The 25,265-nt window shown below is 50.6% G+C and overlaps 1 protein-coding gene and 1 pseudogene across 1 annotated transcript; one reads left to right on the top strand and one right to left on the bottom strand.

Moving 5' to 3' along the window:
• The first annotated feature begins 12,813 nt into the window (after positions 1-12,813).
• Positions 12,814-17,279, top strand: LOC128070081 (EOLA-like protein). The gene is made up of 4 exons (XM_052663384.1): positions 12,814-13,068; positions 13,622-13,743; positions 16,038-16,318; positions 17,026-17,279. The coding sequence occupies exons 3-4, from the start codon at positions 16,066-16,068 to the stop codon at positions 17,271-17,273; spliced, it is 501 nt and encodes a 166-aa protein (XP_052519344.1). The 5' UTR covers positions 12,814-13,068; positions 13,622-13,743; positions 16,038-16,065; the 3' UTR covers positions 17,274-17,279.
• Positions 17,280-19,484: 2,205 nt separating this feature from the next.
• On the bottom strand, positions 19,485-20,959 carry LOC128070080 (heat shock transcription factor, X-linked member 3-like; annotated as a pseudogene).
• Positions 20,960-25,265: the final 4,306 nt, after the last annotated feature.

The raw sequence follows: 25,265 nt of genomic DNA, 5'->3' as shown, positions 1-25,265 counted from the left end.
CTGCAGGCAGGCTAGAAAGCCATCAGAGGGGTTTTTGGATTGAAACACTTTCAAACGCAGAAGACTAAAGCCCTGAATTGACTTTTTCCAGAGAATGTCAGAAGAGTGGAAAAGCAGGCTGATTCTTATTTTTTGGGGGGTGGATGCTCAGGAAATTCCAGGGGGGAAACCTGAGGTCTGATTAGCCTTGCCATCAGAGCTCTGCCGCATGACCTTGTCACGGGTGGAATTCCTCACGCTGGCTCCCGGCAATGGGGTAGTTGTTTCATGTCATGTGGGATCCTCTCAGATCAGGGATCGAATCTGGGTCTTCTGCATTATCAGGTGGGTTCTGTACTACTGAGCTACCAGGAAAGCCCCAGAAATTCATTGTCTAACAGTTCTGAAGGCTGGAAGTCCAAGATGAAGGTGTCAGAAGGTCAGGTATCTCCTGAAGCCTCTCTCCTTGGCTTGTAGATGGTGGTCTCCATCCTGAATCTTCAAATGGCACTTTGCCTGTGCATGCCCAACCCTGTGTCCCTTTATGTCTCCAAACTTCCTCTTCTGATAATAACCACAGTCAGAATGAATTAAGGCCCACTCATATGACCTCATTTAACCTTAATTACCTTTTTAAAGTCCCTATCTTCAAACAGAGGCACATTCTGAAGTGCCAGGGTTAGGACCACTGCTGCTGCTGCTGCTAAGTCACTTCAGTCGTGTCCGACTCTGTGCGACCCCATAGATGGCAGCCCACCAGGCTCCCCCATCCCTGGGATTCTCCAGGCAAGAACACTGGAGTGGGTTGCCATTTCCTTCTCCAACGCATGAAAGTGAAAAGTGAAAGTGAAGTTGCTCAGTCGTGTCCAACTCTTAGCGACCCCATGGATTGCAGTCTACCAGGCTCCTCCATCCATGGGATTTGCCAGGCAAGAGTATTGGAGTGGGTTGCCATTGCCTTCTCCGTTAGGGCTGCAACATGTGAATTTGGAGAGGGGCACAAAATTCAGCCTATGACAGAGAGTAATGAGCATATTCAACACTTAGATTTGTAAAATGTCTATTAAGGAAAGCAGTGTTTTTACCAGGCTCAAGCAAACAATTGCAGGCAAAAAATGAATAGGTAGAACTTCAACTGCTGCCTTAATTTGGAAGAGACCTTTCATGAGTTTCTTGGGATCTCAGTTCAGGATGTGAGGATCACTTGCAATAAGGTCAGCCTTGCCTTTCAGTAAATCTTAGCTCTATTGTATTAAATCCTGAAATGCAGAAATGGTAAGGACCTAACAGAAGCAGAAGAGATTAAGAAGAGGTGGCAAGAATACACAGAACTATACAAAAAAGGTCTTAATGACCCAGATAATCATGATGGTTTGATCACTCACCTAGAGCCAGACATCCTGGAATGCAAAGTCAAGTGGGCCTTAGGAAGTATCACTAAAAACAAAGGTAGTGAAGGTGATGGATTTCCAGCTGAGTTATTTCTATCTTAAAAGATGATGCTGTGAAAGTGCTACACTCAATATGCCAGCCAATTTGGAAAATTCAGCAGTGGCCACAGGACTGGAAAAGGTCAGTTTTCATTCTAATCCCAAAGAAGGGCAATGCCAAAGAATGTTTAAACTACTGCACAATTGTGCTCATGTCACATGCTAGCAAGGTAATGCTCAAAATGCTCAAAATCCTTCAAGTTAGGCTTCAACAGTATGTGAACCAAGAACTTCCAGATGTACAGCCTGGATTAAGAAAAGGCACCAGAGGAACCAGAGATCAAATGGCCAACATCTGTTGGATCATAAAAAACAGAAAAACATTTACTTCTGCTTCATTGACCATGTTATAAAGCCATTGACTGTGTGGATCACAACAAACTGTGGAAAATCCTTAAAGAGATGGGAATACCAAACCACTTTCTTTGCCTCCTGAGAAGCCTGTATGCAGGTCAAGAAGCAACAGTTAGAACTTGACATGGAACAACAGACTGGTTCAAAATTGGGAAAGGAGTATATCAAGGCTATATATTTTCACCCTGCTTATTTAACTTCTATGCAGAGTACATCATGTGAAATGCTGGGCTGGATGAAGCATGAGCTTCAATCAAGATTGCCAGGAGAAATATCAATAATCTCAGATATGCAGATGACACCACCCTTATGGTAGAAAGGGAAGAGGAACTACAGAGCCTCTTGATGAAATTGAAAGAGGAGAGTGAAAAAGCTGGCTTGAAACTCAGCATTCAAAAAATGAAGATCATGGCATCCAGTCCCATAATTTTATGTCACATAGATGGGTAAAGAATGGAAACAGTGACAGATTTTATTTCTTGGGGTCCAAAATCACTGCAGATGGTGACTGCAGCCATGAAACTAAAAGACACTTCCTCCTTGGAAGAAAAGCTATGACCAACCTAGACAGCATAGTGAAAAGCAGAGACATTAATTTACTGACAATGGTCCGTCTAGTTAAAGCTATAGTTTTTTCCAGTAGTCATGTATGGATGTGACAGTTGGACCAGAAAAAAGGCTGGGTGCCAAAGAATTGATGCTTTTGAACTATGGTGTTGGAAAAAACTCTTCAGAGACCCTGAATATTCATAGAAAGGACTGATGCTGAAGCTGAAGAGGATGAGATGGTTGGAAGGCATCATTGACTCAATGGACATGAGTTTGAGCAAGCTCCAGTAGATGGTGAAGGACAAGGAAGCCTGGAGTTCTACAGTTCATGGCATCAAAAAGAGTCTATACAATTGTATTAAGTCATGAAAGCTGTGACAAGATGAACTGACCTCTCCTGAGTGCCTTCTCTGCATCAGGCGCTATGCTATGCAATCTACACCTATTAAGTGATTCCTATGGGTTTGACAATACTTATTAGATGAGAATGCAGGTTTAAAATGGCAAAGTAACTGCATTTTTAGTTCTTTATTAAAACAACCAAACCTGCCTTGTCATTAATAAGAATACGAGGACAAGCCTCATCTTTACTGAAATTTTTATATTTAATTCAGCAAATATTTGGAAGTTAAACCTATTAAGCACTGAGATCAGACTTGGGGGAAGATGGGAAGAGTGAGGTAATTAGACTTTGGACTTGTCACAAGAGGCTGACTGTGTAACTGGGAGAGAGGAGAAATGGACCAGGTAAAAGGAAGGAAGGATACAGCCAGGCATAGTACAAAGCCTCGGGAGAACTTTGGCCAAGAGGACACTGATCCCTACAGAGAGGACATGGGAAAGCTTGGAGGTGCAGTCTGCACTGAGCTGAGTAAACTGCAGGAGGAGACATGGAAGCATGTGGGTTCCCGGAGTCTGTCTCTGTTCTTCAACAGTATGCTTTCATGAAAACAAGCAGACAGTCTGAGCCGAGGCGGGAGCACTTTCAGACAGATCAACGTCTGAGAGCAAACCCCTGGCAGGGGCAACACCGTGTGGAGACAGTGCAGTGGAGGAAAGAGAGGAGCACCTGTAAGGTCTGCATGAGTGCAGGTGTAGGCAACTGGCGTGGAGAGTGCCTTTACAAAATAAGGAGCCAACATTCAAAAACTAGGAGACCTCTTACTGAACTTCAGCTTTTTGGGCCACTCTGGACAAATCAAAAGGCCTGGCACCTGACCTGCACACCCTCCTATTGTGAGTGGCAGCTCCTCCTGGGTTAGATCATGCTCTCTCCGTGTGTTCCAGCCCTCTCACTCCTTGTGGTTTGCACCCGCTGACCTCGCTTCTTCAAGTTGCCTGCCAGGGCCCTGGAGCAGCAGGGACACTGTCACTTGGCTGAGTCTCATGGTGAGTCAGAGGACTAAAAAGGTCAACAGGTTCTGGGCTTAAATCTTGTCACTACAATTTAACTACCTGTTACCTTAGCTTCCTCATCTGTTAAGTGGGCATAATAGTATACTCAAATCGATAGCAACCACTCAGTATGTGTAATTTGCTTAGCATAGCATCTGGGCCCATAAGTTCAGTTCAGTTACTCAGTCGTGTCCAACTCTTTGTGACCCCATGGACTGCAGAATGCCAAGCTTCCCTGACCATCACCAACTCCCAGCGCTTGCTCAAACTCATGTCCATCAAGTCAGTGATGCCATCCAAGCATCTCATCATCTGTTACCCCCTTCTCCTCCTGCCTTCAATCTTCCCCATCATCAGGGTTTTTTCCAATGAGTCAGTTCTTGGAATCAGGTGCCAACGTATTGGAGTTTCAGCTTCAGCATCAGTCCTTTCAGTGAATATTCAGGAATGATTTCCTTTAGGATTGACTGGTTGGATCTCCTTGCAGTCCAAGAAACTCTCAAGAGTCTTCTCCAACACCACAATTCAAAAGCATCAATTCTTCGGCCTTCAGCCTTCTTTATGATCCAATTCTCACATCCATACATGACTACTGGAAAAACCATAACTTTGAGTAGACAGACCTATGTCAGCAATGTAATGTCTGCTTTTTAATACGCTGTCTAGGTTGGTCATAGCTTTTCTTCCGAGGAGCAAGTGTCTCTTAATTTCATGGCTGTACCATCTGCAGTGATTTTGGAGTCCAAAAAAATTAAGTCTCTCACTGTTTCTATTGTTTCCCCATATATTTACCATGAAGTGATTGGACCAGATGCCATGATCTTAGTTTTTTGAATGTTGAGTTTTAAGCCAGCTTTTCACTCTCCTCTTTCACTTTCATCAAGAGACTCCTCAGTTCGTCTTCACTTTCTGTTACAAAGGTGGTATCATCTGCATATCTGAGGTTATTGATATGTCTCCCAGCAATGTTGCTATGCCAACAGCAAGCTGCTTAAAAACAGTCCCCAAAACCCCAGAGGGTTGCAATAGCAGGCTGAAGAAAAGTGGCATGGAGTACTTTTTTCTGCCCTTGTCAGCCAATGGTAGTTCCCAAAAGCAGATGAAAAATCCTGGCAGTATTCCTGGTTCTCTTCTCCATAACATATTTGCACACCAAATTTATCCCAGCCTTTCAACTCATGGAACCATCCCTGTTGTCCTAGCGACTGTGCATTGTTACTACACCCAGCATACAGATGTGAAAACTGAGGCTGGAAAAGGGTCATCACTGGCTCAAGATCTTAAACCCTGGCCTCTGAGCCACGACGCCACAATGCAAAGGACAGACCCAGGCAAGGACACTGATCTGAGCTGTTCAGCCCTGTGCTGGGAGGCTAATTGGCCATACACCCTCAGGGGTAACCAGGGAACCTGGAGGGTCACTGGGACACAGAAGCCGGGGTGGGCAAGCAAGAGACAGCTTCCAGATCATGGGATGGCAGAAAAGCCACAATTTTGCTCAACAAAACCTGGCCTTTGCAATTTAGGGTCCAGGTTAATCCTAAGAATATGACTAGCTACCAAGCACAGAGCAAGTGAGGCCCGGGTGCCACTCCCTGAAGGCAGCTTTCCATCCTGTCCAAAGTTAATGCACAGGCTTCTCTGAGACAGAGGGGGCCGCCCAGCAGGGCAAGCAGCACCAGCAGCAGCACAATGCCCTTTCTGCTCGTCTCCTCTACCTGCATTTCCTATTGGTGCTTGAGAAGTGTGCTATGAAAGCAAGTCAACAAGGTGAGCCTAATGCTGCTGAGCTTCTGGTGTCATTGCCTGTATCCCCAAACCAGAGACTCCTGAATCATGTTAACACCCCAGAATTGTGTGGGTGGACCCAGGTTTTGTGGGTCTGTACTGGGAGACCGCACCAGGCTCCAGATGTCCTGAAATAAGATGGTGGACAGGTGCCCAGAATTACAAACTAGTGAATACATGTGCTTGCCAAGGCTCCTTCCTCTTTTTAGCTCTAGGTTCCTCCCATTTCTACCACAGAAGACCACGGCTTGCACCAAAAGATTTCACATCCTGAGGCAGTTTGGCAGATGGTGGGGTGTGTAGTCACCCAGGTTGACCTGGGGCTGGCCCTCAGTCCTGCCTGTCCCAGGAAGGGCACCCCTGCAGGCCGAAGGCTGGAGGAAGGTGACACATGCAGTACCCCTGGGCCTCCATCAGTCCTCTGAAAATGTTGGCTCTTACTGGGGCTAGGATCACTTGTGCCTAATGCTGTCCAAAAGCCTTGGGGGCCACAAGAGTTTAGGGATTTAGAAATCATTAACAGGGAGGCAGAGATCATCAACACCCTGGCAGGGGCTGGCAAACACACTGACATGGCTGCAGTGAACAACGAGACTGTTAATACCAAGTGGGCTACATAGGGAAAACTCGGCATACTATAAATAGCTTCTTCATATCATCCACTTTTGGATTTACTAACAAAAGTGTTTAGGTCAAGCTGGTGAAAACACTTGGCTGCTGAAGTGTTCTGGGAGACGGAATGGTGGAAAGCAGATCATGGACCTGAGGCAACATGCAGATGTTGACTCCTGCAGTTCAGGGAAGAAGCTCCCAGCTTTATGGATTCTTGGTCATGCTACAGCCCCCAGTTCACAAAGCCTGTCAGTTTGACTCAGCTCACACTGCCTTCTGTCCCCAGGGGCCACTATATACATCTTTACTCGAAATCCACTGATGGCCCTCAAGTCCCAACCTAGGCCACATCCTAAAGGACCTTTGGGACTGGGGGCCGATGGTGTCCATGTTCTCCTCCTTTCCTAATTGGAGGCTCTTCACTGTCTCCCTGTCTCCCAGCTGCAGGCTTCAAAGTACACACCTGCATTCCCACTCATTCTGGGGAAAGCTCTCTTGGGAAAAGAGATGCCTCTTCAATCACTACTCATAGCAGGTGCTTTCTGGTTTACAGATTGCTTTCATGTGAATCATCCCGTGACTTCTCACTCCCATCAGATACACCAACAAATAGGATTACTCCTAATGGGGACATTTCACACTGCGCTCATCCTTCAGATAAAGAAATGGAGACTCAGAGAGGGAGTGATTTACTAAGACTCATGCTCCAGCAGTGGTGGGGTTGCGGATCAATCCAGGTTTGAGATGGCAGAGCAGAGTGTGTGTTTCCTCTCACAGTGCCTCTGTGGAGGACCAGAGTCTGCCCAGCCTACCTGGGTAGCATTACACATACCAGCACGCAGCCTTGCCTCTGCAAGCAATGGATGAAACTTCACAGCACATCAGAGTCTCTAGAAATCCTTTGCCAAAGCTCCCTCTGGGGACCTGAACAGATGGTGTCAGGCTGGGGGCCCTCCTACAAACTTGTCTGGTCCAGCTACACTCCTGGGCTGTTCCCTTCATGGGTCTGATCCTTCTGGGGGCCCTTCCCCCATTTCCCAGCCAAGGAGACCCTCTTCACTATAAGACCCAGCCCAGATGGCCCTCCATTGTCCGTCCCTTTGAATCAGTGGTTGGTTCCCCACACTTAATGCTCCCCAACCTCTTGACACATTTCAGGCTCTGCTCTTTACATGTCTGCCTGGAAGATGCACTCCAGCCTCCTCACCTCCCAGCCCTGAGTGATGCAAGGGTGAGTGGACACCTGACACCCTGCACAGTGGAGGAGTTTCTTGCAGGACGTGTATCCTTGGTCTTGAATGTGCTTTGCCTTGCAAGGTCTGACATCCAGATCTGCCCTCTCCCATCAGCCTGTGCTTACACTGGGGCTAGCAGATGGCCGGGTGGCCAGTGCACTGGAAGCAGTTCTCCTGCCAACCCAGCAGCTGTCTAGTGCAAAAGACACCAAGAGCCCCTCCCACCAGGCTGCGTGCAGGGCAGAGCGTAGTGCCACCCAAGGAAAGGTACTTGATGTCCTGTGTGTACACATAGCCACCGTTCAGGCACCAATTCCTGGTGTCACTTCTCCCATTTGGTCAATAGCGATCACAAGGCCTCAGGCACTGTGAGGGCCCGAGAACTGGAGCCCACCATGGACACCTCCAACACCCGTCTGTGCTCTGCATCTCCCGACAGGCTGGCAGGAACTGTCAGGTCAACATCACAGGTGAACGGATGCCCTGCCCACCCCTGCCTGCTCCCTGTCCCCTTAGTGGTGAGTCCCCAGCCAGTGTCTGGCACCACTCCCCCCACCCTCAACTCGTGGGAACAGCCTCATGAAGGACCCATCCCGAGAAGGCTGGCCCTGGAGTGGTCCGAGGAGAGGTGGTGAGATGGGGCCTTGGTACATGGTTGACATGCCCTGCCCCACGGGTTATGAGGACCTATCCTGGGGGTAGTTGGTGTGCACTCAGCCCTGGGCTCAAGGCCACAGCCCAGCTGCTAGAACTTGTGCTGGGCTGGCAGGGGGAGAGGAATTTCCTAGCAACTGAGAAGATCCAGGTGTGTGGAACGTGGGAGGAATACAGTGAAGTAACTTCTTTGGTTTGCTCTCTACAGGCAGATGACCAGCTCAGGGTGAAGAACAGTGAGAGCCAAGGCGGGTGGCAGGGTCTCCCCAATAGCTGACAAAGCTTCAGGCAGTGGACAAACATCAGCCCAGGATTCGACAGGAGTGGCTGAACCTCAAAGAGACTGAACGTTCTGCCAAGGCAGGCCCGAACCACTGGCATTGGAGGTCCTCTTGGGAAAACCTGCATCCCTGACACGAGGGCCAAGGAGACCAGGAGGCAGGGTGTAGAAGACTGGGATATCCCAGATGTCTAAACTTCTGAGCCTGCAGCAGCAGCCCACCTCCTCCACCCCATTAAGAGTTGGTGTCCCTCCCCACCCCCAAGGGAACAAACAGGACCAGAGTCCTCCCCCACATGTGCCCTCTGTCCCAGGAAGCACGGGAGCTGGCCACTCCGATCTGTGGCAGGACCCACAGCACTACCAGCACGAGAACCAAGGAACCATGGGAAGAGCTGGTCACCTACTGCCTGGCCACCAAGCAGAGTGAAGTCACTGTGCAACACAGGCCTGGCTTGATGGGCCTCGTGGAGGAGACAGACGACACCCTCCACCCACCATCACCACTACCCAGGGGCCGCAGCAGAGGTCACGTGGTCGCTCTGAGCAGCCAGGACCCAGGGACCATGACAAGGTCTGCCGCCACCCAGGAGGCTGGACCCACAGAGCAGGGCAGGTGGTCAGTAAAATGTGGCCTCACAGAGGCTCAAGAGGTGGGCAGCTGACCAAGGTACAGTCCAAAACTACACTGAGGCCAAGGGCAGCTGCCCCAGTAAACAGGTCAAGATCCCTCGTCCAGGTTCAGCCCCCGAGCCAGTTCTCAGGTCGCACTGAGGAATAGGGACAAACAGACACAGGGATGACCCCAGCCCCTCCCAAAGGGACGTCGGGCTCTGTCTTGGTGACCCCACGTGGGGTGGTGGAACCACCAGAGGGGTGGAGGTTGCCAGACAGGGTCAACTTGACACCAACCTGAGAGACACGGTTAACTCTGACTCTGCAACCACTTTGAAAGGACCCACTGTGCTGGGGTTTCTGGGCACAGGGGCTCAAGGGGCAGGGGACACAGGGCCAGTCCTGAGGATTTGTCAATCGGTCTTGAGCTGAGAGAGCCTGGAATGCAGTATCCCCCAGAGACAGGTGCAGGACTTAGTGAGACGTCTGTCGAGGAGTCCTTCAGAACCTGAGGGAACATGTGATGTGAGGAAAAGATGGTACGGCTGAACAGAACTCCATCGAGTGAACTCCATTAAGTAAAAGAGAAATGCACAGAAAATGCCGGCGGCGGGGGTGGGGGGTGGTACACGCCCCACTCATCAACTGGAGAACCTTCTCACTTCTGGTAGCACCTCACGGGTGTTCTCTGCTCCTAACTCCTCACACCCTCTCTGTGCTTGGCCAAGTCGCCACGGTGGGCACATAAGTACTCAAAGGGTAGCCAGACGGGGCTCCCGCCCAGAGCACGAGAGTCCACTCACGGAAGTCCTCTCACCATGGGTATGGGATAGCAATGCACACTCCAGTCTTCCCTTCCTACTCCTTGATCTCACAAACTAAATAGCTGGATCCATTCAGTGGGCTGCAGCCTGATCTGGAAGCCTCTTCCAGTGCTGGGCAGTCTGGCATTCGGGTTTTGGCCAAACCTGCCCAGACAGAGGACAGTGAAGAGCACATAGACCCAAGAGCTCAGGAATGATGGGCACGCATAAACCAGCATCTCCCACCCCTGTGTCAAACGTGATATACAGGCCTGTGATGTCAATGTGAGCAGGGCAGTGCCAGAGGCTCACAGAAGGTCCCCCTGGGCAGTGCCCCAGCCCTTTGGCATACAGCACCCTGAGTAGCAGCAGCAAAGTGGCCACCCATGTCCGCAGGTCCCATGCGTGCCGTGTCCTCTCAAAGAACTGCAGTGGAACTGAGATGAAATCAGAAACACGTCCGGTTCTCAGGCTGGCCCCTCCATCTGGGTGGTATAGAGAGGGGTGCAAACAACAGGACCTGCCCTGGGAACAGAGAGGAAATAGGTCTGGCTGACCTCCCAGAGCTACATGGCTGCCCCTGGGCTTGTCCCATGTGCAGGAGTCCAAGGCCTGGAACTAAAGCCAGGCAGGGACCAAGGGACTGACATGGACGTGAAGGAGCCCTCTCTCACGGGCAGAGTGCTGGACGCCAGGGCAGCGTCTCCTTGGGGACTGCTCGGCCCAGTTATGAGGGGGTGGATGGTGGCTCCCAGAAGGAGGGCCTGACAGACACACGCTGACCTGTGGGGCACTTACGGCTCCAAGAGACCAGGTGAATACTGAGTTCATTGCTAGCCTACAAACAGAAGAGGACGAATCTGCAATACAAACACCAGGCCGGGATGAATGCTCAGACCCCAAAAGAAGCGCCCACAACTTGGCACAGAAAGGACACTTGGCTCAGCAGAGAGATGAGCAACAGGCATTTCAGAGAAGAAAACACATAGGCCAAGGAGGACATGAGGAAAACTGAGAATCTGGGTAGAGCCTGTCCCATGTCAGTGTTGCCTGTAAATGCACAGCAGGAGGAAAGTGGAACCCTCACCAAGCCTCAGAGACCCAGGTGGGGTGGGAGGCAGCACTCCCCGTGGCTCGGTTCACACATGTGGGCGCGTGAGGACAGCTGGGGCCAGCAGCAGGGAAGGGACAGGTGTGGAGAAAAGCCACGGAGCAGGGCCTCACAGCTGCCCCATCAGCAGCCACACTTCATAGGAGTCCAGTTTACTGGGCAAGGTCTAGTTCAAAACCAGGATTCGGGAGAATCAGCAGGATCCCACCCACCATTCACAGGACCCTCCCTCACGATCTGAAACCACTACCAGGAGGTTCTGGGATTTCTGGAGGCAGCTGGTAACCACTCTCAGGGTGAGGAGCAGAGTGCCAGCATGAGGGAGTTGGATGTGGTGATTGCTCGGGTACCCACAGTGCTGAGGCCTCAGATCCAGGAGGCAGCCTCGCCCCTCAACTCATGGCTGGCAGGCTTCTGCAAGGAGACAGCAGGCTGCACGCTGGAAGAGAAAGCACTGCTCCAACTCTACATTCCCATGGCAGCAGTTATGTGGGTGCCTGGCTAATGGGAACCAGGTAGACACTGACCTTACCTTCCTGGGGCTTGGTGACACTCAGGGGTCCAGACTCATGCCCAGCAGCCACAGCCTGGGAAGAAGAGGGGGGCAAAGGTGGGCAGCAGGAAGAGGCAGGGCGCCCAAAAACTCCAAGATGAGAGCAGCTGACACTTGGGCAGACGGAGAAAGGGATGTTACAGTCATGCCTGGAAGGAGGACAGTAGGTTGTCAGGATAAGAGGAGCCAGTAGTCCAGGGGCAGAACTGCATGAGAAAGTGTGGGGTCCCGGATGAGCTCTGCACAGAGTGTAGGACCAGCACAGCCACCCAGAGTGCTGGGTGAGGAGGAAGAAGACCCCAGACCACCAGAACACCCCCAGGGCACCATGGACGAGTTGAGACTTAAAACAGGAGAGGGCTCAGCTGCGCTTTCAACCCGGGATTGATGAGGATGAATGTGTGTGCGATGTGACTCAGAACCGACAGTGTGTGCAACTCCGGCTGGAGCAGGAGAGACAGCAGGGGTCCAGGCGAGTGCGGGGGTGGAGTGGGGGGCTAGGCTGACAGCACTGGCCCCAGGCCATGAGGCCTGAACTCAGCTAGTAGCAGTGGGGACAGGAAGAGGATCCTTTACTCTGATCAGGCACTTTGGGAGGCTGGGGCACAGCAGGGAGGGCGGCGGTCAGGAGCAGAGTCAGGGGGCTGCCCTGGGTGGGCTGAGCCCTCAGACGAAAGGAAGAGGACAGGAAACATTTTTGAAAGCGAAGCTTCTTTTATCTGGGACATCTCAGGTCCCAGGGGCAGCAGGAAACTGAGGATTTTCCTTCGCATCTGCAAAAAGACAGACTGTTGCTCAGCAATGGGCCAGCAGCCCCAGAGTGGCTTGGAGGGGAGCCAGCCTGGGCTTTCAGCCCAGAGTTGGGGAACTCCGCCCAGAGGCTGCGCCTCTTCCCGCTTCCCTGAAGCTCGGATGCAGTCGCTGAGCACACTGGGTCGCGGTCACTTTGACTCTCGCCGAGTCTCGCCGACTGGACGCCTATGGTACGGACTCAAACTGGACAAGCCCAGCCTCCGTGGGTTCCCCAGGCCCACAGTAAGCACTAGGGTCAGGAAGCCCCGCTCCGCTCGCCCGGTGGCTCCATCCCGCTCCGCTCCACCCCGCCCCGCCCCGCCTCCTTCTCCCGAAGCTCCTCTTCACCCAGCCCCAGACTCCTCGTCCTGCTCCTCCCATCTCCTCCCTTTTTCCGCCTGACCGCTCTCTTCCTGGCCCTCCCTCGGGTCGGCGTGACGGCTTCCGCCTGACGGCTCCTATTCTGTCTCCTAGCAGACAGGGCAGGCGAGAGAAAGCGCCTTTGTTCGTACGTGCGTGTCTATGTAACTGCGTGCTTACGTGAGTACGGAAGCCATACACACCGGAAATCAAGGGCTTCAGTGTTTGTGGGCGCGACGGGACTAAGGCCATCGGGAGCCGTCACCTGACAGCGGTCCCGGTGGCGGACTACTGTCCTGCCTGGTGGCCGCTGCCCGGCCATCCCAAAAAAGCGCCCGCGACTCGCTCTACTTGCAGGAAGGTGGAACCTGCCTCGTGCGCAGACGGTACCTCCGGGCGGGGGTTTCCAGGCTCTGGGACCAGGAGCCCCTGCCAGGGGACCGAGCTGGACCTTCCGGTTCCCTCCACGGCCACAGTCCCCGCCTGCTTTTCTTCCACGTATGTGTCCTGGCGATGCCAGCAGACCTGCCCTCCAGCCTCCTGCTCCTGCCCCCTGGACTGTGACCTTACAGGAGCCTCCTCTCCCCGCCCTCTGTGAGCTCCCCACATCGGGCCCTGACCTGAAGAGCTCAGCTGCTTGTACGTGTTCCCCTCCTGGTGGGGCCAAACCAGGAGTCCATGGAGGGCGGCCGACTGACTGTGCCGGCCTCTGGATCCTTCCAGAGTGGCAGTGTGAGGGGAGGAATCATTTTCTCTTCGTAGTTGCTCCAGTCTCCTGGGCTGTAAATCACCATCACTCCTGGGGGATGGGTTTCTGTGCTGACCCTTGAGGCACTGTGGGGGTCCCTGTCCCAGTCACACGAGGACAGGCCAGCTGCTGTGATGAGCAGAACCTACCCTGAGGGAACCTGCATGTGTGTTTCTCATCAGTTGGGCCCTCCTGGGTCCCCGTGGTCTGAGGCCCCTGCCAAGGAGAGCATGGTGGCTTGTTGTCCAACATTGCTGTCTTCTCACTGGTGGTTTTCTCCCTGTTCCTCTGGTCCTCGTGCAGGTGAAGACGCACAGACAAGCAGGCGGAAGAGTGTTTTCACCTCTGGCCACCAAGCAGGCACCCTTGCTTCGAGTGGTGGGAAAGCTTGAGCCCCTTCTTGCTCAGGGATTCCACCCACACAGGTGAGATTCAGAAGCGCCCAGGAGGAAGGGGTTGGTTTGGCTGAGACACTGAGTGGCGGAACCTGGGCAAGCCTGGGATCCAATCACATACCCCAGTAGAAGACATATCAATGGCCATGCCCCAGGGGGACAGCCAGGCTCCCTGGTAACCAAGCCAGACCCAGTGAAGAGGGTGACCCTTTGTCACCCAGCACGTCGACAGAAGTTCAGCAGGATGATGATGCTCGGGGCTAGCCAGTGCATGAGGACATGGCACCCTTGCCTGTGGTTGGTGAAGTAGACAAAGGGGAGCCTTTGTGGAAGGCCATTTGCTAGTGTGTGTTAGCACCTCGGGTGTGTGCCCTGTTCCCTGGGCCACCTCCTGCATGACTCTTCAGTCAGTGAGTGTGTGGTCATGTCCAGTGGCTGTATTGGCAGAATGAGTTTTCCCTACCCTTCCATCAGGAGGGAAGCATCAGTAACTTGTGGGACCCCCAACACTGGGAGATGTAAACAGACACCATATAAGTGTGAAAACAAATGCATAAAAATAGATGTGCAGACGTGGAGGAGTGTGCCCAAGGTGCTGGGAGTGGAGAAGCCATCCCCCCTTGCCCCTGTGGAGAGATGTCTACACAGGGCTGACCCTCTGGCTTCATTTGCTGGCAGTCATGTTAGGGTCACACAGGCCGGCTGGCTCAAATACAAACCGTGTTGGTTCAGGAGGCCAGCAGCGGAGGTCGAGGTGTCAGCTGAGATTGGCTCTCGTGAGGGCTATAGAGAGAGTCTGTCCCATCCACTCCCTCACTTCCAGGCATTGCTGGCCATGGTGGGCATGTCTGGGCTTGAAGAGCTCCGCCTTCCTCTTCACCTCAGTTCTCCTGTGTGCCTGTCTGTCTCTAAATGTGTCCTTTGTATAGGGACAACCGTCCTGTAAGAGGAGGGTCCATCCTAATGAGCTCACTTGACCTCGATCAGCTCTGTGAAGACCTTTCTTTTGTCTGTAAGGTCATGCCAAGGTACTTGGGATTGAGACTCCAGTACCTGAATTTGAGGGGACACAATGTGACACCTCACACCCTACAAAGGCTCTGAGGTAGGAACATACTGGAGTGTTCCAAGGATGGAAGGATGGCCTTCATGGCTACCAGGGGTGAATCCAGGGGCGAGGAGAGCAGGCCATCAGGCTATGAACCATATCATGTGGTTCCTCATGGGCCTGGGAGAATTGTGGCTCTCCTATGCTAGGAGAAGGAAAGGCCCAGAATGCCCTGGGCTGGGTGCTTCCAGGACCTTGTCCCCATCCTCACAGCCACGTGGAAATGGAAGCTCCCTTGGAGGTGCTGAGAATAGTGAGGTTCAGGCCCATGGCTCTGATCCTCTGCCTCCACTCCCCTACAGAGAACAGGGACCCATTTCCAGGTACAAGGAAAGAAGTAAGGTTGGAGGTACGTGTAGTCAGGTCCCCTGCAGTCATGGACTGTGACTCTGTGCCTCAGCGCCTCCTCAGGTGTCAAACAAGGTGACAGTAACATAGCAGATAATATGGGTTTTGAATTCTGTGATCCCTGCATGATGCCGTCCCAGGCCCTGGCGAGGACAGGGAGCATGCCAGTCCCAGTAGTTTCTGCTCTCCGTTCTTTCTCTAGGCTCTGGGCAAGGGCTGGGGCATCTGATGACAGTGGAGGCAGTGATGTGGGAAGGACTGAGAGGAATGTGGCTGCCAAAGGTGTGGGGAAGATACCTTGCAGGGCTGTCTGAGGTCCAGGGCGCCCCAGGGCCAAGGCCAGATTGGTTAGCATGGATCTGCCCTCAGCAGCTCTGGGCTAAGATGGAGATTTCCAGAGCATGGGCAGCGATGGGACCAGGAGCTAAGGGGTGGGATGGTGGCCGGGGGTAGGGGAAGCTAAGCCCAGGACAGTGCCTGTCCGTGCTGGGAGAGGACCAGAGCCCAGCCACTGGGCTGTGAAGCCAGGGGGCTTGCCCTCCCTCCTCAGTGCTCCCAGGGTTTCGAGTCCCTCTGTCTTGGAACTCACCATGTGCCTCTCACCATGTACCTCTCTCCCACTGCCCTGCCCTCCTTCCTGACCTCCCCACAAACTCCATGTGATGGATGGGTCCTCTAGGTCACCACCTCCCTATCTGTGGACCAGGTGGAGACGGATGGAAAGAGCCAGCCCTCTCTGATCCCCCGGATTCTGTGTCAGCAGGCTTGGAGGATGCTTGGGCACGTGGGGCTGAGGTCCAGCCCATGGCTATGAACTTGCAGGCCACTGTGTCAGGCTCCTGACCTTTGTGGTTCTGTGTTTCCGCAGCCACGTGAGGCCCTAGGAGCTCTGGAAGATGAAGTTCGGCTGTCTGTCCTTTCGACAGCCTTATGCAGGTTTCATCTTAAACGGTGTCAAGACCCTGGAGACGCGGTGGCGGCCCGTGCTACGCGGCCACCAGCACTGTACCCTGGCAGTCCACATCGCTCACCGGGACTGGGAGGATGCAGTCTGGTGGGAGCTGCTGGAGCAGAGGCTGGGGATGAGCCCCACCCAGATCCAGGCCTTGCTGCAGGACGGGGACAAATTCGGCCGCGGAGTGATCGCAGGCAAGTGACACCCTGCCCCATGCTGTCTGCGTGGCCCTGATGCTGCCCTGCATTGTTTTCTGTTGAACCAGTTGATGAGAGGGGTGGGGGGGAGCTGAGGTTTCTTCAGAGGAGCAGCAAGGGTCCCTTGGCTGGGAGACGATGGCCCAAGGTCCCTTACCACCAGTCTGGGCCTCAATCCCCATTTGTGCTCTGAGGCAGAGGCAGGTCCAGGTCTGCATGTGACACTTGTCTCTGTGTGTGTGTGTGTCCCCACGTGTTTGTGTGCCCAGCAGAGACCATAAGAGGCAGGAAAGCACCCAGCCTGGGTTCCCCACTGCCACTGCCTGCAGCCAGGCCTGAGCAAGTCCCCTGACTCCCCAGGGTGAGGCCCCACAGCAACAACTCCGCTGGTGAATCGCTTCAGGGCCTGATATCCACAGGTTCCTTGTCAGAGCCTTTCTGCTCTGTCCCTGTGGCCTGCAGTGGGCAGACTGAGAGCTGCCTGTGGCCTGGTGGGTTCGTGAAGCACCAGACCTCTCCCTTTCATTTCACTCCTTCCCTCACTTGCCCTTGCCCCAAATTCCCTTTGCCAAGGTGAGCCCATCTGAAATGCTCAGCCAGAGGATTCAGTTCACCCTGGTTCCCTGCTATGATACATTTTAGTCTCTAGCAGGCAAGACTTTCAATGACCTTGTTCTCATTCTGTGTCCTGTCTTTGTACACAGGTCTCGTGGACATTGGGGACACTTTGCTGTGCCCAGAAAACCTAGATCCTGAAGAGGTGGAGGAGCTGGAGAATCAAGCCCTGTTGTCCGACCTGCAACAGAAGTACCTGACTGTGCTCACCAATCCCCGCTGGCTGTTGCAGCCCATCCCTGGAAGGGGCGGGAAGGACATCTTCCTGGTGGACATCCCCCAGCACCTGATCCCCCTTGGGCAGGAGGCCTGTCCAAGCTGGGCTTTCAAAAGGTGACCAAGAGACCAGCACATGGTGACACTATCCAGTCACCATTGCACCCTGGATGTGCCCATCTGGTTCAGTCTGAATTGGCCCCATCTTGGGGTGTTCTGCCAATTTGGTGTGGGTCGGGGTGCCAGGACACCCCTCGTGCAGTGCTGCTCTGGACTCAGTGAGAGTCTGCAGGAATTTGACCTTTACGATAGATAAGATGGCGTCACCACTTGTTTTGGCCCTGCTGTGTCTGGGTGGTTGAGAGAAACGTGTTGTTAGGAAACTGCTTAGTGTTTTTCCTCTCTGCTCTGGTCCAAACTCCCCGATGTTGTAACAGTGACCAGGGCGTGATGGGGGAAGGCTGGGGACTGGGCTGTGCGTCAGCAGGTGGAGAGGCATGCAGCACACAGAGAGGCCCACAGGCCCAGAAACAGGCCCCTGGATCGGGAGCTAGAGATACTCAGCTGCTGATCAGAAACTTGTGGCATCATTGGGGGACCCTTGAGGAGCCCCTTCTGCTTCAGGGTGCAAGACTCAGGGAAAGTGACACCCCCAAGGTCAGGAGCCTGGCTGGGCCATCTGCTGAGTGGCAGGCAAGGCCCAGGGACCAGCCTGTCCTGGGCTCACCTCAGCGCTCATCCTGGGGGTCAGACCCTTGGCCGAGCGTGTGAAATGCTGCTGCTTCAGTTGAAAAGGAACCATGGGGCCCAGACTGAAGCCTGCTTGGAGTGTGGGCTTCCAGCCTTACCTGGCCCACTGTGTGCCATGTGTGAATAGCATAGACAGAAAGAACACAGACTCGCAGTTCTCGTTCAATTCTTTATTTACTCCCATGGAGTTTGCTCTACTTTATTACAGCCAGAAATCTATTTGATTACAGGAGAGTACTTTTGAGTGTCCGTAAGAAAGGCAGTGCCCAAGAATGCTCAAACTACAGCACAATTGCACTCATCTCACACGCTAGTAAAGTAATGCTCAAAATTCTCCAAGCCAGGCTTCAGCAATATGTGAACCATGAGCTTCCAGATGTTCAAGCTGGTTTTAGGAAAGGCAGAGGAACCAGAGATCAAATTGCCAAGATCTGCTGGATCATCAAAAAAGCAAGAGAGTTCCAGAAAAACATCTATTTCTGCTTTATTGACTATGCCAAAGCCTTTGACTGTATGGATCACAATAAACTGGAAAATTCTGAAAGAGATTGGAATACCAGACCACCTGACCTGCCTCTTGAGAAACCTATCTGCAGGTCAGGAAGCAACAGTTAGAAGTGGACATGGAGCAACAGACTGGTTCCAAATAGGAAAAGGAGTACATCAAGGCTATATATTGTCACCCTGCTTATTTAACTTATATGCAGAGTACATCATGAGAAATGCTTGGCTGGAAGAAGCACAAGCTGGAGTCAAGATTGCTGGGAGAAATATCAATAACCTCAGATATGCAGATGACACCGCCCTTATGGCAGAAAGTGAAGAGGAACTAAAAAGCCTCTTGATGAAAGTGAAAGAGGAGAGTGAAAAAGTTGGCTTAAAGCTCAACATTCAGAAAACTTAAGATCATGGCATCTGGTCCCATCACTTCATGGGAAATAGATGGGGGAATGGTGGAAACAATGTCAGACTTTATTTTTTTGGGCTCCAAAATCACTGCAGATGGTGATTGCAGCCATGAAATTAAAAGATGCTTGCTGCTTGGAAGGAAAGTTATGACCAACCTAGAGAGCATATTATAAAGCAGAGATATTACTTTGGCAACAAAGGTCCGTCTAGTCAAGGCTATGGTTTTTCCTGTGGTCATGTATGGATGTGAGAGTTGGACTGTGAAGAAAGCTGAGCACCAAAGAACTGAGGCTTTTGAAATGTGGTGTTGGAGAAGACTTGAGAGTCCCTTGGGCTTCAAGAAGATCCAACCAGTTCCATCCTAAAGGAGACCAGTCTTGGGTGTCCATTGGAAGGACTGATGCTGAGGCTGAAACTCCAATACTTTGGCCACCTCATGCGAAGAGTTGACTCACTGGAAAAGACCCTGATGCTGGGAGGGATTGGGGGCAGGAGGTGAAGGGGACGACATAAGATGAGATGGCTGGATGGCATCACCAACTCGATGCACATGAGTTTTGGTTGAACTCCGGGAGTTGGTGATGGACAGAGAGGCCTGACGTGCTGCGATTCATGGGATCACAAAGAGTCAGACACGACTGAGCAACTGAACTGAACTCAGGGACCTAGCAGTTCAGGGATTGGGCTTGTCCTTGAAGTGCACACAGAGGACACACGTGTAATCTAAGGACTCTCCCTGCTCCTCCTCCACCTCAGGGGCCTCATTTGGAGCCATGATGGAAAGGGCCACCATCAGGATGGAGTAGCAGGTCTTGTGCAAAGTCATTACCAAATTGTAATCTGGGTACTCAGAGGGGCTCTTGGGCAGTTCCCCTGTTCCATCCCTTCCAAAAGTAGCTGGGGGCACAGACGTGGCATTGCTGGATGTGCCCTCTCCACTGGGACTGCCCTACTCGCTGGGGAGATGGTTTCTCCCAGCCCGCCTGACTATACTGCCCATAGACCAAAGGCCAGAGAACACAAATGAGCACCAGCTGGGGGTTCTGTGAGCAGGTGGTGTTCCCTTCTGGACTTTCTTGCCTGCCTCTCCGGTGTACTGGTTGCGGTGGAGTCGAGGAGAGTGTCCGGTTGCCACCATTCACTTCTTTGTCTTTGTGGTTGCTGTTGCACTGGCAGTACGCTGAGCAATTGTTCTGGGGTCGCCTTTCCTCCAGATGTTCTGCAGGAGAGGCTTGTCTCTCTGAAAGTTGGAGTTGGGATAGATCTGAAAGAAACGAATCACTTTAACCATCAGGTGGGAGAAGAGCCCTTCCTTGCTGCCCTCCTCCCCACCACTATCCCAGCCTTGCCTAACTGTGGAGACAAGGTCTCTTCATTCCTGGCAGGTTATGAGGCCCTAGCATGTTGCTCCCTAGAGCTCCCTCCAGGGCTGTCTTTACTTGAGGTATTACTGGCCCTCTCTGACATCAAGTGGCCCCTCAAGGTTTGGGGTCACCCCTGTCTAAGAGGGGTGGGTCCTGTTTGGGTCTTGTCTAAGAGGGATGGTGGAACACAACACATCCTGCTTTCTCCTCTTTCCTTAACCACCCTCTCATGAGAAAAATTTTTCCTGGGAAATGAAACCCATCCAGCACTCAGCTCGTCTAGTCTAGTCTTCCTGGAAGGGCTTTCTATGTTACCATCATCATCATCTTCCCTGCAGAGCGACCCGAAGGGTGGATTTTACTGAACTCATACAGGTTCAGTTCACTGATGAAACTCTTGATGCTGTCTGTCTTGAAGATCTGGTCCAAGCCTCTGCGCTGGAGGACTTCCATCTGGGAGAGATCTACTTCGATGACCTCATCGTTCCAGCATGTAGAAGTGAAGGCTGCATCCTCCACGATCCTCCAGAGCTTCCTGGGGAAGGACAGCCTGAGGATGGCGTTTTCTCTTCCTCGGCTGTTTTTGGGTTCAGGCCCTGTGGGGCGGATTATCTTGGAGGTGTTGATCTTGGCTCTCGGGTTGCTCACCCTGCTTCTCCAAAACCTCCCCTCAATCCACGTTTCAATCTGGGGAGGAATCACAGGAGTCCCCTGCTGCAGGTTCCCCATCAGTTGATGGGGCCAGCTGGGCTGCCTGTGCCTCATGGGAACTCTGACTAGCCATGGAGCCAGTCTAGCTCAGGAGAGTTCTCTACCCAAGCAGTGAATGCTCAGGGCAGAAGGGCCTCTCAGACCAGGGTCGGGGTGCCCAATAAATACTGTCTGGAGATTCTAGAATCTGGATCCTGGGACAGGCAGCCAATTAAGTGATCTGCTTCCTTAAATTATAACAGTACTTACTTTTAAGGATGAAAGTGAGGTTCAGGAAAAGGGTCAAATATGGACTTTTGCTTTTTACTCAATTGTATCATTTAATATTATAAATATTAGATAAATGTTTGTCCAAGTAAGTAAAAGGATAAATATATGTGACTTACCATTCAAGAGGGCAAACAAGATACAAACAATACCTGTAGAATGATCCCATTTAAATAAACCATATTGTATACATATATATATATATATATATATATATATATATATATATATATATATATGTATGAGTGTTAAAGGAATAGGCAGAGTTCTGAAAGGATGTTCACTAAGAGGTTGACAATGTTCTTTCTGAAGGGAAGGGGACAGAGGTGAGAGTGTGACACTATTTCTTCTCTATTCTTCCCATTGTTTGAACTGTTAAAAAGAAAATATAGTTAGGGAGCATAGTAACTTTTTATGTGTCAACTTGGCTAGGCTATACTGCCCAGTTGCTTGGTTAAACATGTCCCTAGATGTTGCTGTGAAGTTATTTTTGCATGTGATCAACATTTAAATCAGTGGGCTATAAATAGATTATTCTCCATAATCTAAGTTGGCTGTATCCATACAGTTGAAGGCTTTAAGAGAAAAAGACTGAGGTCCCTTAAAGGGGAAGAAATTCTGCCTCCAAACTGCCTTTGGACTCTAGTTGTAAAAGTAACTTTTCCCTGCATCTTCAGCCTACCTGCTTGTACTGAACAATTCAGAGATACAGATATAGATACAGATATGGATATAGATATGTGTGTCTGTGTTTCAAACACATTCATTGGAGCCGAAAAGGCCTGATTGGGAATTCCAGCTTCCTCACTTCTGTGTTCTCAACCAATTAAATTAAACTTTATAGATTTCTATTTACTTATTGGTATATACAAGGGAAATAATGGAAATAATTATTTGCATTACTCTGAAAAGTGACATAGTGCTTGCCTGGTTCATTGAGCATTATCACAACTCAGCAAATGCCGTTTATTGTGATTAAAAATGTTTTTGATTTTTTTTTTTTCAGTTTTCAGGGTCATTTTTGGCAGACAAATGCTCCTACAGAGAACAACAGGAACACCCCATTAAAACATCATGTATTCCCACCACAAAAAAAAAGATAATTATGTGATGTGACAGATGTGTTAATAAATGTATAAAGTCAATACATTGTATACCTTAAACTTCAGTTCAGTTCAGTGGCTCAGTCGTGTCCGACTCTTTGCGGCCCCATGAATCGCAGCATGCCAGGCCTCCCTGTCCATCACCAACTCCCTTAAACTTACACGATGTTATATGTCAATTATATCTGAATTTAAAGGATTTTTTTTAAAAAAAGAATAATGTATGATAATGGCATGAAGGTGGACTAGGACTAACTATAAATGAGGAGGGTACCTAAAGCTCACCTGTGTGGTGGATCTGTTACCAAGTCCAAGCTCATGGGGCTTCAGGTGACGTAAGTGGTAAAGAACCTGCCTGTCCATGCAGGAGATGTAAGAGACGTGGGTTCAATCACTGTGTCGAGAAGATCCCCTTGAAAAGGGCATGGCAACCCACTCCAGTATTCTTGCCTGGAGAATCCCACGGACAGAGAAGTCTGGCGGGCTACAGGCCATAGCATCGCAAACAGTCGCACATGATTGAAGCTACTTAGCATGCACACACGTACAACAAGGTCATACTGCTAAGCACATGACAGGCCAAATAAATAGACAAAGTGTTGGAGCAAGGAATAGTGACTTTATTCAGAAAGTCAGCAGATCAAGAAAATGGTTCATTAGTATCCAAAAGAACCATTTTATCTGAGTTAGAATTTAGGCTTCTTTTATAGTAAAAGGGGAGAGTGTGGCTGGTTGTTGTAGACCTCTTGGTGCCAGGAAGACCCTGGAGGAAATGTGATAATCCCTTGTTCTTGCAGGTGTCCAGGTAGGTCAGGTCATGAAGTTCCTGTAAACCTTCAAGAAGACAAATGCTATTTTCTGTCCTGCAACTTTTTATCTCTGTATGAATGAAAAGTGTTATGGCTTTAAAGGTTAAGCCTGGGAGTCAGAGACTTGAGAAAAAGTCTACTATATATTTTAGGTGATAGGCAATGTTCTTTTACTGATTGAGAGATGAAGATTGAGCCATGAGAAAGAAGAGATGGGGGACTGAGTCTGTCACATTGTAGTCAGAAGCTAATGAGCTAAGCAGAAAGCCTTTCTAAGACAGATAATAGTATTTGTTTCATGGTAAGAAAAAGAAATAAAAGGTATTCATTATTGGAAAAGAAGTCAAACTGCTATTACCTGAAGACAACAGTTTATATATATAAAAATCTCATGAAGTGAAAGTCACACAGTCGTGTACAAATCCCCATGGACTATAGAGTCCATGGAATTCTCCAGGCCAGAATACTGGAGTGGGTAGCCTTTCCCTTCTCCAGGGGATCTTCCTGAACCGGGAATCAAACCTTGGTCTCCTGCATTGCATGTGGATTCTTTACCAACTGAGCCATCAGGCAAGCCCCCAAATCCCATAGAATCTACCAAGAAAAACCTAGAAGTAATAAGTGACTTTAGCAAGGTTGCAGGGTACATGTGTGTTAGTCGCTTAGTCGTGTCTGACTCTGTGACCCCATGGACTGTAGCCTGACAGGCTCCTCTGTCCATGGGTTTCTCCAGGCAAAAATACTGGAGTGGATTTCCATTTCCTTCAGGAGATCTTCCTGACCCAGGGATTGAACCCAGGTCTCCTGCATTTCAGGCAGATTCTTTACCATCTGAGCTATAGGGAAGTCTGGGACTTTGAAGGGATATGAGAAAGCTTTGGGGGGATGGACATATTTATTATATTGATTGTCATGATGGTTACATGGGTGTATACGGATATCAACATTTATCAAACTGTACTCTTTAAGAATGTGCATTTCAATTATACCTGAGAAAGGTCTTTTAAATAAAAAGATTAAGTGAAGAAGGAGATGGCTGACAGAGACAGAAAAAATAAATGCCTGAAGGCTCTGAAGAGGTTGGAAAATGACCACAGTGAGGAGTCTGTAATCAGAGAGTGGGACACTTGAATCACTGATGATTGAGGTGGGAGAGGGCAGTTATACGAGATGACAACACCTGGGAAGTGACCAGGGGAAGTGGATGGCTGGGGTAGAGGTCATTTTTCTGCCTATTGCATACTCTCTTCTTTTTGCCTGAGCACAACCTCCCTCACTCTTTGCCTGGCCAAGTCCTACTCATCCTTCATGTCTCAGCATTCCTGTCCCTTCACCAACAGCACCTCAACTGGATTCCTGTCCCCATCTAAGTTAGGTTCTTCTCTAATACAATCTTGGAGTACTTGCTTTTCTTAAGCACTTAACACAATGATTACATGTGTATTTCTGCAATTCCTTCAGCAGTTCTAAGCTCCATGATGGCAGGAACCATGAGTAGTTTCAATGTCCCTTGTATCTCTAGCATCTGTGGTGTTTCATTGCTGTTGTTTTTCAGTCGCTCAGTCATGTTCGATTCTTTGCGATCCCATGGACTGCAGCATGCCAGGCTTCCCTGTCCCTCACTATCTCTTGGAGTTTGCTCAGACTCATGTCCATTGAGTCGGTGATGCTATCCAACCATCTCATCCTATGTCTCCCCCTTTTCCTCTTGCCCTCAGTCTCTCCCAGCATCAGGGTCTTTTCTAACGAGTTGGCTCTTCGCATCAGGTGATCAAAGGTTTGGCACTTCAGCCTCAGCATCAGCCGTTCCAATGAATATTCAGAGTTGATTTCCTTTAGAATTGACTGGTTGGATCTCCTTGCTCTCCAAGGGACCCTCAAGACTCTTCTCCAACACCACAGTTCAAAAGCATCAATTCTTTGGTGCTCAGCCTTCTTTATGGTCCAACTCTCACATCCATACATGACTACTGGAAAAACCATGGTTTTGCCTAGATGGACATTTGTCAGTAATGTCTCTGCTTTTTAATAGACTGCATCTCTGACATTTGAGGCAATTCATGGTGAAACATACATCTTTCACATTTTCCAACTACAGCTTGGCTTCCTGAAGGACCTGAACTGACACATTTCATCTGAGGGTAGAGAGTACCTCTCCTTCTCCTCTTTCATGGCAAAAGTAGGAGAAAAGCCAAAACAT

Source organism: Budorcas taxicolor, chromosome X, assembly GCF_023091745.1.
Source record: "Budorcas taxicolor isolate Tak-1 chromosome X, Takin1.1, whole genome shotgun sequence".
NCBI classification, from domain to species: Eukaryota; Metazoa; Chordata; class Mammalia; order Artiodactyla; family Bovidae; genus Budorcas; species Budorcas taxicolor.
Note: the sequence above shows the minus strand (reverse complement) of the source record. Positions and strands in the feature narration are given on the sequence as shown.

Bases quoted from the DNA above. Each gene is read 5' to 3' on its own strand.
- LOC128070081 (XM_052663384.1), top strand. From the start codon at position 16,066: ATGAAGTTCGGCTGTCTGTCCTTTCGACAGCCTTATGCAGGTTTCATC. The intron at 16,319-17,025 runs GCAAGTGACACC...CTTTGTACACAG, and splicing joins CGGCCGCGGAGTGATCGCAG to GTCTCGTGGACATTGGGGAC.